The sequence below is a fragment of the Vipera berus genome (genome assembly GCF_964194415.1).
Source record: "Vipera berus genome assembly, chromosome: 6".
NCBI lineage: Eukaryota > Metazoa > Chordata > Lepidosauria > Squamata > Viperidae > Vipera > Vipera berus.
The window spans coordinates 70,889,932-70,904,518 of record NC_138208.1 but is presented as its reverse complement, the minus strand read 5'-3'; the positions used below and the strand labels follow the sequence as shown (position 1 = coordinate 70,904,518).

At 39.2% G+C, this 14,587-nt stretch overlaps 1 protein-coding gene across 2 annotated transcripts in view; it reads right to left on the bottom strand.

Annotated features, from left to right (window-relative positions):
* Window positions 1-14,587, bottom strand: part of HIPK2 (homeodomain interacting protein kinase 2) — a 146,117-nt gene that overhangs the window by 76,252 nt on the left and 55,278 nt on the right. The window contains exons 1-2 of one of the 2 annotated variants that reach the window (XM_081331055.1): window positions 6,721-6,797; window positions 3,538-4,630 (exon numbers count right to left, since the gene is read on the bottom strand). In XM_081331055.1, the coding sequence (XP_081187181.1) occupies window positions 3,538-4,628 (1,091 nt within the window). In that variant the 5' untranslated portion in view covers window positions 4,629-4,630; window positions 6,721-6,797. Of the gene's footprint in view, window positions 1-3,537; window positions 4,631-6,720; window positions 6,798-14,587 lie in introns of those variants that run through there. The other variant, XM_081331054.1, reaches the window with a different exon arrangement.

Sequence of the window (14,587 nt, the reverse complement as noted above, 5' to 3'; positions counted from 1 at the left end):
ATAGATAGGCAAACAAACAAACAAACAAACAGGTTCCTCTGTGGGGGTGGGGAAGAAACCATCAAATCATTTTGAAAGATCTGCTAAAAAGGCTGGAATCTAGGAGCCGGAATGAGACTGAGGTTTTCGCTAATGGAGAAAACTGATCACTTGTATGCTCCAGAGTTACAGATGTTAAAAGAAGATTCATTTTACTGAAATATCAAACACGCTTTGTTGTTGTTAGTTGCAAAGTCATGTCCGACTGACCCATCACGACCCTATGGACAACATTCCTCCAGGCCTTCCTGTCTTCTACCTCTTCTGGAGTCCATTTAAGCTCACACCTACTGCTTCAGTGACTCCATCCAGCCACCTCATTCTCTGTCATCCCGTTCTTCTATTGCCCTCAATCTTTCCCGGCATTAGGCTTTTCTCCAGTGAGTCCTTCCTTCTCATTAGGTGGCCAAAGTATTTGAGTTTTAGCTTCAGATCAAACACGCTACAACTACTCAAAAAGTAAACATCTCGTTTATCAAACAGAGATGTTAGTGAATCCTCAGTCTGATTTAAAGCTGATTCCGGAGTGATGTAAGTGCCCTCCTTGTTCTCCCTCTTGCTCATTCAGTGGAGGGTGTCACCTCACTATTATTGCCAAATGTACAAAAGGATCACTTGGGGATTAGCTTATTTAAAAGTCTTAGAAAATTAGGACATAAATTGTAGGTCCTTTTGTGCAGAATTTTAGGCCTGGATTTGGGAATCCATAGTTTTATATATGTGTTCTGTCCTAGGCAATGAGCTATATTGCTGAAATGATCTGTCCTTGGCCTTGGTTTGATGATTCTAGAAGTCTGTAAGTTGCTAATAGCAAAATTACCAATGAATTCAGCTTCTATTTCATGATTATATTCCAGTTGCCAGCAATCCCCCAACAGTAAGCCTGCATTAGCCCTTTCTCCATCAAGCTATTTTTAAGATCTTCCTATTTTAAGATCTTTTAGGGGGTGACTAAATGCAGAATTTATATGTATTTATTGCAAAATCTAAGAGTCTAAGTATAATTTAAGCTAAAACTTTAATAATTTTGGATACATAATGAGGAAGGAGATGACCTTAATGCCTCAAAAAAATCAAAGATATTTTTTTAAAAAAAGAAGGCAGTGTGCACACCTGTTTCTCATGTGTCTGCAAGATTCTCTTCCAGCTGCAAATTTTCCATCTGATCATTTAGCAGAGATTCACCATACAAACCATATCATTGCCTATTTTTAAGGCAAATAGTTATCGTATTAAATTCTGGTTCAGTTAGTCCCATATAGGCCAAGATGGCTACATTTGGGCGCAGTCATTTATTTGAGAGCAAGGTCATACTGTATATCTGAGTAATGGCTCTTTCGTTCCTAGTGCTGAACAATAAAACAGGAAATGATGCAAGTTCTTTCATCAGCAGATTATTGTTCTGCCTTTCCTCCCTGCCCCAATTACTGTATCTTTAAGGCCTGAATGTGCTAACAAGAAGGAATAAAGGTACAAGGAGACCTGGTTAATTAAAATGTTTAAAGGTACATTCTAAGGCTTCTTGGAAACCACCTGGCTTCCCATTTGTTAGCTACAAATTTTTAAGTAATAGGAAAGATTCCATCTCTGATGGTTAATGACAGTAAATTATAGTATCCCATGAACAAGTCATTTACACAGACTGTTTGCAAAGATCTTCTACCTGGAAGGGTACAGAAAAGAATCTGGCCTTGCCAAATCATCCCTTCTGCCACTTCAGGAGCAACCCTAAACATTTTCTTCAAAATATTGTCAACCGAGCCAGGATTTAATTATCACAAACAAAATATATTTTTTTTTAAAAAGCAATATTTACTTTGTAGGACTGATTATTATCAAGTTTTGTTTGATGTTTTAATCAATGTTTAAAACATTCACCTGCAATGTATATGTTCTGAAAGAAAATATCTATGCCATCTAATGAACTGGCAATAAATTCAGTGTAAAAATAAATTGTATTATTTTCCAGTCTGTCTTAGTTAAGACTTTGTTCCACAGTGCTTTTTACCTGTGACCCTCACTGCCATCAGCAAATGCTAGAGCAATAATAGATGTATTCCTTATGATTTTGTTAGTAGCCCAATTCAGTTTCCTGATATTTTTCTTAAAATAAATTACAGTAGAGAAATCAACAAAAATGGGTGTGATGATCTCAGGAGTCAGAAGCTTGCAAACACTGCACAAACATAATCAGGGATTTCCCTGATGCCATGACTAAAATACTCTAATACTGCAATGCCTTTTTCCCAGAAAACAAAACACTTTTTTAAAAGTTTTATATTTGATATATGCCTAAATTTCAAATTCTTCTGTGGTCTTGGACAGCATCTGAAATATCACAGGTAATATTCCAATGATCACAAATCCCCCTTCCATCCAGTGTGTTAATTACCATCTTAAAAATTGTCATATTATTAACAGAAGAAGCATACCGACTCTGGATAGAACTTCAGTCTTGATTCATATTTTGAAAAAGATAAAATAAAAATTAAATTTCAAGGGCCACCAACGAGGACCACAAGCAAATAGTGGCTAGGTCAAAAGAATAGCCTCAAGAATTAAAGTTCAAAAATGTATCTTTGGCACCATAACAGAGCATGCACACAATATTCATAGCAGCTTCCCCCCCCCCACACACACATGCTTTCTGTATCAGGGCAATGTAATTGCAGCAAGAGGGAAATCTCTAACTTTTTGCTGTTGTTAAAAAATCACTGGGCATCAGAAACTGTTTGAGGGCAATATGCATTCTTCTTATCCCTGTGCAAAAGTGACTCTCCTTGTTTAATAAACAATTTCTAAAAAGCAAAAGAAGGATGATAGCTTTTTCAGTTAGGGTCAGCTGCTGCAACCCTATGCAAAACTCTGAAGTTACCTCTTAACCAATCCTGAAAAGTTGCTTTCATCCAGGATTTGAAATCTGGATTTTAATAGACAGTAATGAGCAAATGGACTGACAGATGGCTCTCTCAGTCTTCTATGCATCTTGCCAGGTTCTTCATAAGAACCAGCATTACCTAATTTTTACAGGCAAAGTAACTGTTGCATTTAAATTATGAGACTTGGTGAGCATGTCCATGGTATATTTTGCTCAAATCTACCAGAATGAAGATTCACCTCACTGATTACTTCTGGACTTGTTAGTCTGCTAGATCTAAAACAACAGACTCCTTTGGCACCTTATGGCCAAATTAATTTATATACAACACAATGAAATGTTACACTATAAGAATTTTGCTGTGGAAGAATGTATCAAGTGCCACAGGGAGCTAGAGGTGAAACTCAAGATTTTTCTGCACTACCACTGTGGCACACTAAAAAAAGTTATGCTGTCTTAATGCTGTCTGATGTTATTTCACCACCACTTCATATTACCAAAGACGTATATATTGCAGCTATCAAGTGGAAGGAATCAAATAGCATTCCATTTGTTTATTGGAAAGGTTAAATGCTCTCAAGGAATAATGCAGCCTAATCCATTTGCCTGAGGTTTCTTACCTGTAGTATCTGGACTGAAGGTAAGTTGAGCACACAGCTTTGGACACATGACTAGCAGAACCAAAGTCAATAACCTTGACCCTATAGGGCTGCCGAGATGGATCCACCAACATGATATTTTCTGGCTTGAGGTCAGCATGGATCAAACCCAAGCTTTTCAATTTCATGAGAGCTGTGGCTACCTGCTGTAATATTGGCCTGATGTACTTAAGGGGCAATGGACTGAACTTGTTTTGCTTTAAAAAATCATACAAGTTCTGTTCTAACATCTCAAACACCAAGCAGGTGTGGTTCTTGTGCTGGAAACATTCATAGGCTCGGACAAAGTTGTAATCGTCTGCGCTTTCAGTGCTTAACCGAGCCAAGATGCTCACTTCAATTTGTCCTTGCCTGGCATAAGAAGGATGGTTTTTAAGAATCTTGATGGCTACAATTTCGTTGGTGCCACGTTTCCAGCATTTCACGACTTGCCCAAAAGTACCACGGCCCAGAAATTCTAATACTTCATATGTGTTGGTCATGGAACATAACACTTCATGTTGCACCAACTGGTAATCCCCTTCGCTGTTGGAGCCACTATTTTTGGATGTGGCAGTGGACGTCGTTGTGGTGGCTACTGTGGCCCCACTGGCATTATTCTGAATCATCGGTGGATGCTCTTCAATAATTTGAACACTGCTTGTGTTTTCGATTTCCTCACTTTTCCGTTTAAGTCCACATTTTTGGTAGGTATCCAAAAGGCTCACAGTGCTTCGACGCATTAGGTTGTGTGGTCCGCCCAATGCCTGCCCAGATACTGCAACCACACCAGAGGTGCTATTGGCGGATGTTACCACAATGTGCCCTGTGCTGGCTGGGAAAATGATGGTCTGCTCATAAGGGATGCTGGGGTTTGGAATCTGGAGAGAGGCATTGATGGCAGCGGCCGCTTGAGAAGATTGCACGTTTTTGCTCTGACTATAGACTTTGCTATGTGTGCCGTACCCAGTCATATCCCAGTTAGAACTTGGTTCGACCTTTAGTTTCTTCACGCTACAGAAGGCACTTGATTGAAGAGTATGAGGAGAGAAAACTTGCACATGGGAGGCCATACCTGTATCAGGAGACAAGAGGAAACACTAATGAAGAGGTGAGATTGGACAACATTAATACCAAACTACTCAAGATTATTTGCCACACTTCAACATTCAAAACCAATAACAATACAGTTAAAATTCACAGTGAACAAAAGACACAAAACATAAAATTACAATAACATCTACTAAGCAATATATTCAGACAATGCATACCAGTATCATTGGAAAAGAATAACTGACGATAAAAAAACATAAACAATGGGAATCAGCTTCCCATGTGGCCGGATGCATCCTGGTACGGCTGGTTTCCCTCCCCCCCATCCCATCCCTCCTGGCCTCATATGCTCTCCTTTTCCTGGGCATGACCCACTGCATCACCTCCTCAGCTGTCGGCCAGATGCCCAGCTCAGAGGCAGCTTCTCTGAACTGCTGGTGGTGGGCTGCAGAGCCCCAGAGTGTGCCGGTCAAAATCCTGGCAGGCTGTGTATGCTGATGGACACCGTCAGCCCCCATGCACTTGCTGGCCTCTGAGTGCAGGGGCCAATGGTGTCAGGAAGCAGCTGCCTCTGCCTCGCCTTGCCCTGCGGCAATGGCACCCCCACCCTACCTCGCCTCGCCTCACCCCACAGGACAAGCCTCCTGCCCGCTGCATACCTGCCAGAGACCCCCTGGATCTTCCCCAACCCTGCCGGGCCCCCACAGGCATCCCTCCCCATGAGCAACATCGAGGTGACCACACCCACTTTGGCCACACCCACCCAGTCTACCATAACCATTACAGCCATGCACACCCAGTGGGCCATGTCCCACTTGGTACCTGGCAATTAATAAGTGGGTTTTGGGTTGCAGTTTGGTCACTCGGTCTCTAAAAGGTTTGCCATCACTGCTCTATGCCACCAGATAAAGGAGTGATACAGCTTTTGCCTTGTATTACAGAAAATATATTTGATTCAAGATGGAAAGTTAAGAACTTCTACTAGATCTCTAAATACTACAAGGATCACTAAATTCAAAGATAAATTTATTTATTTTTAGGGGGAAAAAGTATTACTTGAAAATATATGTCACAAAACTGGATTTTATTTTACTTCTCATTTGGCAACTCATATTTATTTAGAGTTGATCAGTTTGAATCAAAACTGTCTTCCTAGCAATGATATCATTACCAATCAACTGTAATTTGAAAAGATGGGTCAAAAGGATCCCCCCAGCTGCCACAGAAAACTGAAATAGACCAATTACGATATCCCTGGATAATGCTGGAGCAATTCATTGTGAATTCATTATTTTATTTCTCAGATGTGTTAATCCCACCAGAACAAAACACACTTGAATCACAGAGATTAAAAACAAGGCAGTCAACGAATAAAAACTAAAGTAAAAGTCACTACATGATGAAATAACAATTGACACCGTGACTAAAATAAGTATTCTCTGTGTGTTTATGGTAAGAATGAGTGAGCTTGTGCATTAAACAGAAATAAAATAGGACATAGAGAAAACTATTTCACATAAGATAAAAGGTATGAGAGAAGATTAACAGAGCAGGTATCAAATGGGACAGTTCTGGAGAGTATCTTCCAAATGGACACAACACAAATTGTACTGAATCAACAATATGGATAAGAAGAAACAAAATGCAGTATTTTTTTAACAATGGGGTTCCGAGACAAGGAGGGCTTTTTGGATGTACATCTCCACTTTCAACTGGGCTCCAAACTACTCAAAAGCAAAGAATACAATAAAAAAGTAATCTGATATGATCATAAGGGGCAGTTCCCAACAATATTGTATTGAGCATCTGTCACAACTTTGCTGGATTCTCCTTGAGGAAGACATGCTAGAAATGAGAAAACTGAATCTGGATTTTGAAGACCAGGAAGGAACTGGATATAGCCATTAGAGAAAGGTATAAATAAAAGAAAAAAATATATGCAGCATCTACGGAAGAGATGGGATTTCTTCCACCCTCCATCTCCTAATCTACACCCTCAGACCAGGAAAAATCTGTGGACTTAATGCCATATTTTCTGAATTTTTCTCCTCCAAGATGTTCCTCTAATGACAAAAAATGGATCTAAAAGCCCTCCCAATATACAAACCTGACCTTGCTGGGGAAATTCACAGCTTCCAGAATAGCAAATAGATGTATTTCATACTAGCAGTACTTCTGGTTAGCCTGTATTCAGTTTCATTCCTAGTAATGGATACTTATCAAACAACATTTGACAGAGGAGAACTAGACAAACAGACCAGGGAAGGAGGTAGTCTCATTACCACATGCTTACTTATCAGCAGGCCTACATCTGTGAACAGCATATTGGCTCTGCACAATAAGTGTGGTGGTTATCAACAATTAAACCAGCTTATGCACCAATTACGCATGTCGATCCATGTGCTTTGAAAAAATACGACTGACCTCTTGGATAAGGATTGTGCAATTATAGAAAATATTCCTACAATGTATTACATTCTCATAATTTACTAATAGCTACAAACAGGTACAAATAGGTTCAATTCATCTCAACGTTCCCTTCTAGCCAATAAAAAACAAAACCCTGCTATTCTTCTCCCCTTCTATGAAATCTGAAATAGTCCCTGATGGTTGGTCTGAGCCAAGGGCAGGGAAATTGTTCAGCACTGGGAATTACAATAAAAATAATAAGCAAGAAGACTGGCTTCCTTTAATTTACATAATTTACTGGCATGGAACTAATACAATCTTTATTAATCTGACAGATGTCGAACAATATTTATTCTGCAATGTTCTTCTTCTGAGAGTGAAAGCCTTAAGTGTAATATATAATATGCAATTAGAAGAAATTCACATATAGACATATGTTTAGCACTTGAAAAAGGAAAATCCAGTGACTGCTTGCATGGCATTGTTCCTGTCTCAACACTTCAAGCCAATTTTTTATTATCACTTGACATCACCCCATATACTTTTCAGAGGATATGCTTTCCACATTCAGAACTGGGTCGTCAAGTTATAATAAATTTATTTTAGTCAGTCACTGATGAGTAATATTTTTCAGGCACCTAGGCATGCCTGTCCTATCCATCCATCCGTCCGTCCATCCATCCGTCCTTGGAGGTCTACAGCAGGTGTGATGAGATGGCAATGACATCAGAAAGAGTACAGTTAAAAGGTTTCATCTATTTTGTTTGTTTACCAACTGTTCAAAAATACGATGGTGTAAAAAAAAACCAAAAAACCCCCTTTGTTACCAGTCCTTGATTTATGACCATCACAGAATCCTGTGGCCATGCAATTGCCATTTGGGCACTTCACAACTGGCCTGCAAAAAGTACAGTTTACAGAGAAGACAAAACTAAATTATAACTTGCAGTCACGTGACGTTTTGCTTAACCATAGTGGCTCACTTAACAACCAAAGGGGAATGTCTATAGAGATTCTCAGTCATCCAGGTCATGGTTGTTCCAAAGATGCTTTTTCAGGAGGCAACTGGACTTTCTTGTTTCTTCTTTGAAGACGTTCTTCAGCTCTGATTGGATGGTGGGGAATGGAAAGATTGATACTCCTTGTAGACAGCTGGTCATTTGCATTCTTTTAGAGAGTCACTGAGGCCATTTGGAGGTTTATCTGTGTCCTCACTACTCAGGTAAACCTGAGGACACAGATAAACCTCCAAATGGCTTCAACGATTCTCTAAAAGAATGACCAGCTGTCTGCAAGGAATATAAATCCTTCCATCCCCCACCATTCAGAGCTGAAAAAGCTTCTTGGATGAGAAGCAAAACAGCTTCAAAGAAAAACAAGAAAGTCCAGTAGCCTTCTGAAAAAGCACCTTTGGGACAACCAAAGGAGAAGTGAGCTTTTGAGCTCATCATGGTCATCTAATGTTTCACTTAGTGGTTGCAGTGGTTAGTGACACACTTGCCAGTTTTGTCAACACAACTTTAAGAATTCCACACCTTAAAGTTGCAAACTTTGAAGAACACTGGTTTAAATGCTTTGACTGTGCAAATTTTGAAGCTGGTCTTTCATTCTAATTATAGGATTGTTTTGAAAAAACTTAAAAATGTTAGGATACAATTATTTTCATTAAGTACAAAAAGATTTGGAAGCCATTTGATGGAATTCACAATCTCCAATCATTATAATTCTGTTAATAACTAAACATTTTCATAAGCTTGACGTTGGTTGTTAAAAAAAGGGATATGTAATTTGATAGTATTTATAGGAACTTGCTCAAATGTTATAATTTATTGGAATAATAACGTGAGAAGTAATTTAGGTGTTCTTTTAGAAACCAATGAGGATATGGAGGAGGAGGATTGACATCACATATCCTAAACTTTACAAATTCAATATGTCATTTGCAGATAATCAGTACACCCAAAACTATCCAAGCTCAAAATAATAAAGTAACTACAGAAAGTAATTACGGCTTAAATGTGGAATAACCTTTTTTTTTAAAAAAAACCACAATGCATGTATATAGACGATGAGTATGCTATGAATCAGTGTTTGCTTATCTGCAGTCTAAGTGAGATAAAATAATTCTGAATTTGCCATGATAAATTATTAAAATATTACACTCTCAAAGGGCATAGATTGAAACATTTTGTTTGCTATTAAAGGCCCTGCCACTTCTTGGATTACATAGTGGTATGTACAATTTTGTACTGAATCCAAAAAGTGTCTTCTCCTACAAGTACTAAATCTGAGCTACAACCCCAATAAAAGAAACAGTATTTTCTGAATCTTTTTGCTACCATCACTGGATTTTGGCAACCCTGTTGGGGTTGCAGTCCCAGGATATCAGGAATGGCCATAAGTAAGAACTGGTCGTTAAAAAAACAGTATGGTATTTTGTGATGACTTAAGAAGTTACACTGCAGCATCTCTTGATTCTGAATGCTTACTCTACATGTATTTTTCTCATATACAACTTATGTTCTAGGGCAGGGCTTTTCAACCTTTTCACCCATTGTACCACTTTTAGGATATGGCAACATCCGAGTACCACCAGTCGTCTAGCAAGGTGTCAAAAACTTGATGACCCCCCCCCCCCACAAAAAAGGGAAAAAGTGATGAAGTACAGGTAGTCCTCGACTTACAACAGTTCACTTAGTGACTGTTTGAAGTTGCAGTGGCACTGAAAAAAGTGCCCCCCAAGCCACAGCTAAGCAAGACACCTGCCTGCCCGCCTGGCGGCACTCTTCCTCCTGTCCGAGGTTTTCATTGTTATGAGCATTTCTGTTGAGATTGGCAGCGGGGGTGGGATGGGGTGGGGGTGTTTGGTTTTTATTTCCCCCCCCTGTGCTGGGTGGTTGCAGCAGGTTTTGGTCACTTCATGTGACCCTGGGACACTGTGACCGTCATAAATATGAATCAGTTGCCAAGCATCTGAATGTAAATCACAAGACCCTGGAGATGCTGCAACATTCCAGCTGATCGGTGCTTCTTCTGGGCTCAGAAGCGCCAGGATCAGCACCAAGCTCCAGCTGGAGCCTGGCACTGATCCTGGCGCTTCCGCTGAGCCCTGACAGCCCTGCAGCGGCAGCCATCTCTCGCTCAGGCTTGTGCGGTGTTGCCACCGGTTCAGCTCATTCCCCTTCCCCTGCTACCACTTTTCTAGGATGCTCACGTACCACCTGCCAGGTGCCAATGTACCACAGGTGGTACCCATACCACTGGTTGAAAAGCCCTGTTCTACGGTCACACATGAAAGAATGTGATACAGTAACCACCGTGATTATAATATCTCCGCATTTAGGCACCAAGTTTTAGTATTGCAATTGTGGAAGAATTACAAAAAGGTTGAAAAGGCAAGTACCCTTTATCATTTAAGTTTATTGTGAGAGCACTTGCTGTGAAGCCACAAATGTTAAAGTTTGCTATCGTGGAAAAAGAAGGCAGGCTGTTTTAGGCAACAGTCCAGTCAATGTTGGCACACTACACAGCTGTGCAGCTTGGAGGTTTTAAAATAGAAAGATGGCACAGCTGTTCACAAATACACAACTGTGTAAAAGCCCTGAGAATTAGGTTTCCTGAAAAATAGAAGACTGATCAACTATTTCCACTGTGAACATCCTGTTCTCAAATGTCTTCTCCTGGCCCAGGTCAAAACTGGAGATGGAGAAGAAATGCTGATTCTATTGTTTGGAAGGTGCTCCTAACAGTAAGATTAATCACACACGCACACACACAAACACACAAAAGTAACTCAACAGCATACAGAAGTTATCATCAATAACAGCCCAACTGTCATAAAAGAGATTGAGAAATGAGAAGCTGAGACGTTGCCTGCCACATAAAGCCAGACGGCACAAATACTCAGCAAACACTATCCTCTTCCTTCCCAGTCGTTGCCTTAGCAATATGACTTTGGGTTCTTTTACCTTGCAGTGTATAGCTTGACTTACTTATTTGAGTAACTGCAAACTATTTATGTCCTGACCAGTTTTTCACAATCTTTAAAGTATGAGTAATAAGACTGAGCTGTAAATGAATCTGCAAGAAAAGATTGCTAATATTAAGAAATGTCCAGTTCTTCAATATTACAATGTACATATTTTACCTGAAACACTGTCCCAGAAAGATTTTATTTTCTTGAGAACTTAACCTTGCCTAGATCTAGATATCAGACTTACCCAGTTTCTTTTACCATACTTTGTCAAACAAGCTGCAATGTCTTGTTCACATATGAACCAAACTCCACATTACATTGGCTAGATTAACTCAAAGTGACTCTCACATGACTTTGTGGTTCACCTTAATTGTGTTTCATTAGATTACAATAATATGAAAAAGTATTTTTGTTATTTCTAAGACTACCATCTTCCCATTTATTTAAAAAGAAGGAAAAAAATATTTCCTCCACCCCACATCATTCATAAATTACTAACAGTGAATATTTCTTTGGCCATTTTGCAGATTATAGTATGCCCTCTATACAAGCACACTGCCTGCAAATCTTTATAAAACTGACAGAGATACAGCTGTGGGGCAAAGCAAGTCACTATGAAAGTGAAATGGGTGTTAAAAGTGCACTTAGCATACTGCAGTTCTGCTGGGTGGATTTGTAGCACGGCAGAAATGCCCGGTGGCCATAAGAGGTTGGATGTCTGTATGAGTCCAAATTAAGGTACATTTGTAAAGACTGTCAGCTAAAGATAAAAATAGCTGACAATTGAAATGAAACCCCTCTGCTGCTTTCTGCACGACAATCTTAAATACAGCCTAAGTTAAATCACCCTTGCCTAGTACTTCTGCTTTGTAAATAATGCCTAAATCTGGCTGGTTATCATATTTTCAGTTAATCCCCAACATGATGCCCTCCAGCTATGCTGGTCCCCACCACTACCACTCAATTTTTCCCAGTTGCACAATCAACTGGCTGCTATTTACTAATAGACTGTAGTTGGATTCTACAACATGCTACTGCATGCTAAGCCATAAATTATCCAACTCTAATTGACTCTTCTCTGCTATGTTGTGTGAACCAAGGCATCCAGACTTCCTGATAGCTCAAACAGCCTCTGGTACATTTTTCAGAAGGCTCCATTCCAAGTGATGCACAGAACTATTCAAGCTACACTCTCTGACAGCATCCAAATAAAGTCAGACTACATGAAAGACAGGCATTTCCTTATGCGCTCAACCAGCCAATAATGGGGTAGGGAAGTCTGTGCTGAGTTGGGAGGCAGGAGGGACCATATAGGAAACAATGTCTTGAGGGATAAGGAGCTATTTAATTCAGAGATATACTCTGAACAGCTTTTATAACTCTGTTTGTTACTGAATTTTGAACCCAAAGGAGGTTCAAGGAAATTCCTTGAAGATGTTAGGAACTTCTCGGATACATGAGGATACTGGGCATATGGAGAAAAATAAAAGGAACTTCATAATTAAAAAAAATATTAAGAACAAATGCAAGTGTTATCATGTATGGAGCTTTCAGTCAAACATTTTACACCAGTTAAAAGCCTACATGAAAAGAGCAATACACTTGGCTGCCAATGTTTCTAAGCACTTAAGAGCAAATAGAATTTCACACCTTCTAACTTTTGAAAGAAAAAAAATCAGGTTTGTGAAATATCCTGGGAACAAAAACTGAGCAAAATCACGATGAGCTAAAGAAGCCTCCAAGTACAATGTAGCTAAGAGTCTCTCTGTGTGGATGTGTGGGAAGACTTCCACACATGCACCCTTCTAATTCCTCTGTTTGTGTGCACAGCATGCAAAGAAAATATGCACCACATTCTGCAAAGCCTCAATGATTCTTTCTCCTTGCATTTTTTTCATACCTGTGTTCAGAAATAACAACTCCTTTAAGCAAATACACACCTTCTGATTAATTATAATTCACAAAAGCCACGAAAGATTTGCAGGGGAAAAAACCCCAGCAAACCATCTGGTTTACTAATGTGTAAACTGCTGTTGAGCATGCCAATTCATTCCTGCATTTTCTAATTCGAATCATCCAAAAAATAAATTTCAGAGCTAGAGTGCTATTCATTCCTTATTAGGCAACGGGGATGGGAGGGGGAGATAATCTTTCATATCATTTCATCTATTAACACCCCACCCCAAATCTCTAAACTGCAACCCAAAATACCCTTCACATCAACTTTGTCCGAGTATTATGATGAGTTCCTTTCAAATGAATGTACTACTGGTATCATGAAAAATCTTAAAAATTCTGGTGACTCAGAGGCTGAGTCTCTTTCTCCTGATGCTTTTCTCTTACATCACCACAGGGTGATGATGTTGCCACAATGAATGGAAGCACGTGGTGAGCTCAGAGAACTGCAAAAACATTACTCAACTTGTCATATAGCACAGAAACAACATATCTGGCAAAATGATGGCTTTATTTCCTACTGAAAGAGAGTCATCATTCCTTTTCTGGCACTAACTTTTCTGAGCTCCACGTATATTCCCAGCTATCCCCACTAACAATGATCTCAATAGTTCCCCAGATCATGAGTAATAAAGTAGGAACTGTTTGTACCTTGTAGATGATACAATGCTGTCATTTTGGTTCCAGGTATTCCCAATTATAACAGATTGGCTGGATGAATGGACAATGACTGCAGTCCAAATTCCATACTCTTGTTCTCTGAACAGTCTATACAAGTTCTCTCATTCTGTTTGTGTAGATGACACAAAGGGTTTTATGTGTGGGAGAGGGTGGGTGGGTGGGTAGGTATTTTAAATACAATTCTCTAGGAGAGCTCTAAACCAAGATCTGCAGCAGAATGTTTGCTAAAGTCAAGATGAAATGAGGCCCCTGTTTGCATTCATTTCTTCGATTGAAGTTAATTCATGATGCCTGATAAAATTCAGATGGGGATGTTGACTCTGATTAAGGAACGGTCAGATATTGGATATCACTGAGCAATCTCAATAGTGTAGGTGTCTTCCATATAGATAAATAAAGCAAACTTTTATTTATAACATGCCTTTTTTCCAAGAATAAAATGTAATGGACATAAGACTTATTCCCCACTAATTCCTTACAAAAACAACCCAGTAATGGGAAATATAAACAGGGAAGCTGGCAGTAATTAGCTTAATCTTTTTAACTTAGAATCCTTGATCAGCTATAGACCCTGCAAAATAAAATTGGCAGGTGACTAATGCTCGGTGTTTTGGCCAGAAATGTGCTTTCTTGTCCAGAAATCTTTACTTGTAGTCTCTATTTACCCTAGAATATTACTAAAAATAATGACTTATTAAAATTATTTTGCATTAAATGCACAGACTAAATGAACTTTCCCTCTCTTCTGAAAAAAAAATTCCTTTGAAAATGATAGCAACATGTACAGAGAAGACTCATATCACATATCAAGCCATGAGTAGTTCACATAATTACCATTAAGGCATTTCAATTTGACTTATTGCCTTCTTGTTCTTCTTCTTCTATGCAATTTATCTCCAAAAATTCTGCTCTGTTATTCATCCAAGATAAAACATGGCAGGCATTCATTACTTTAGA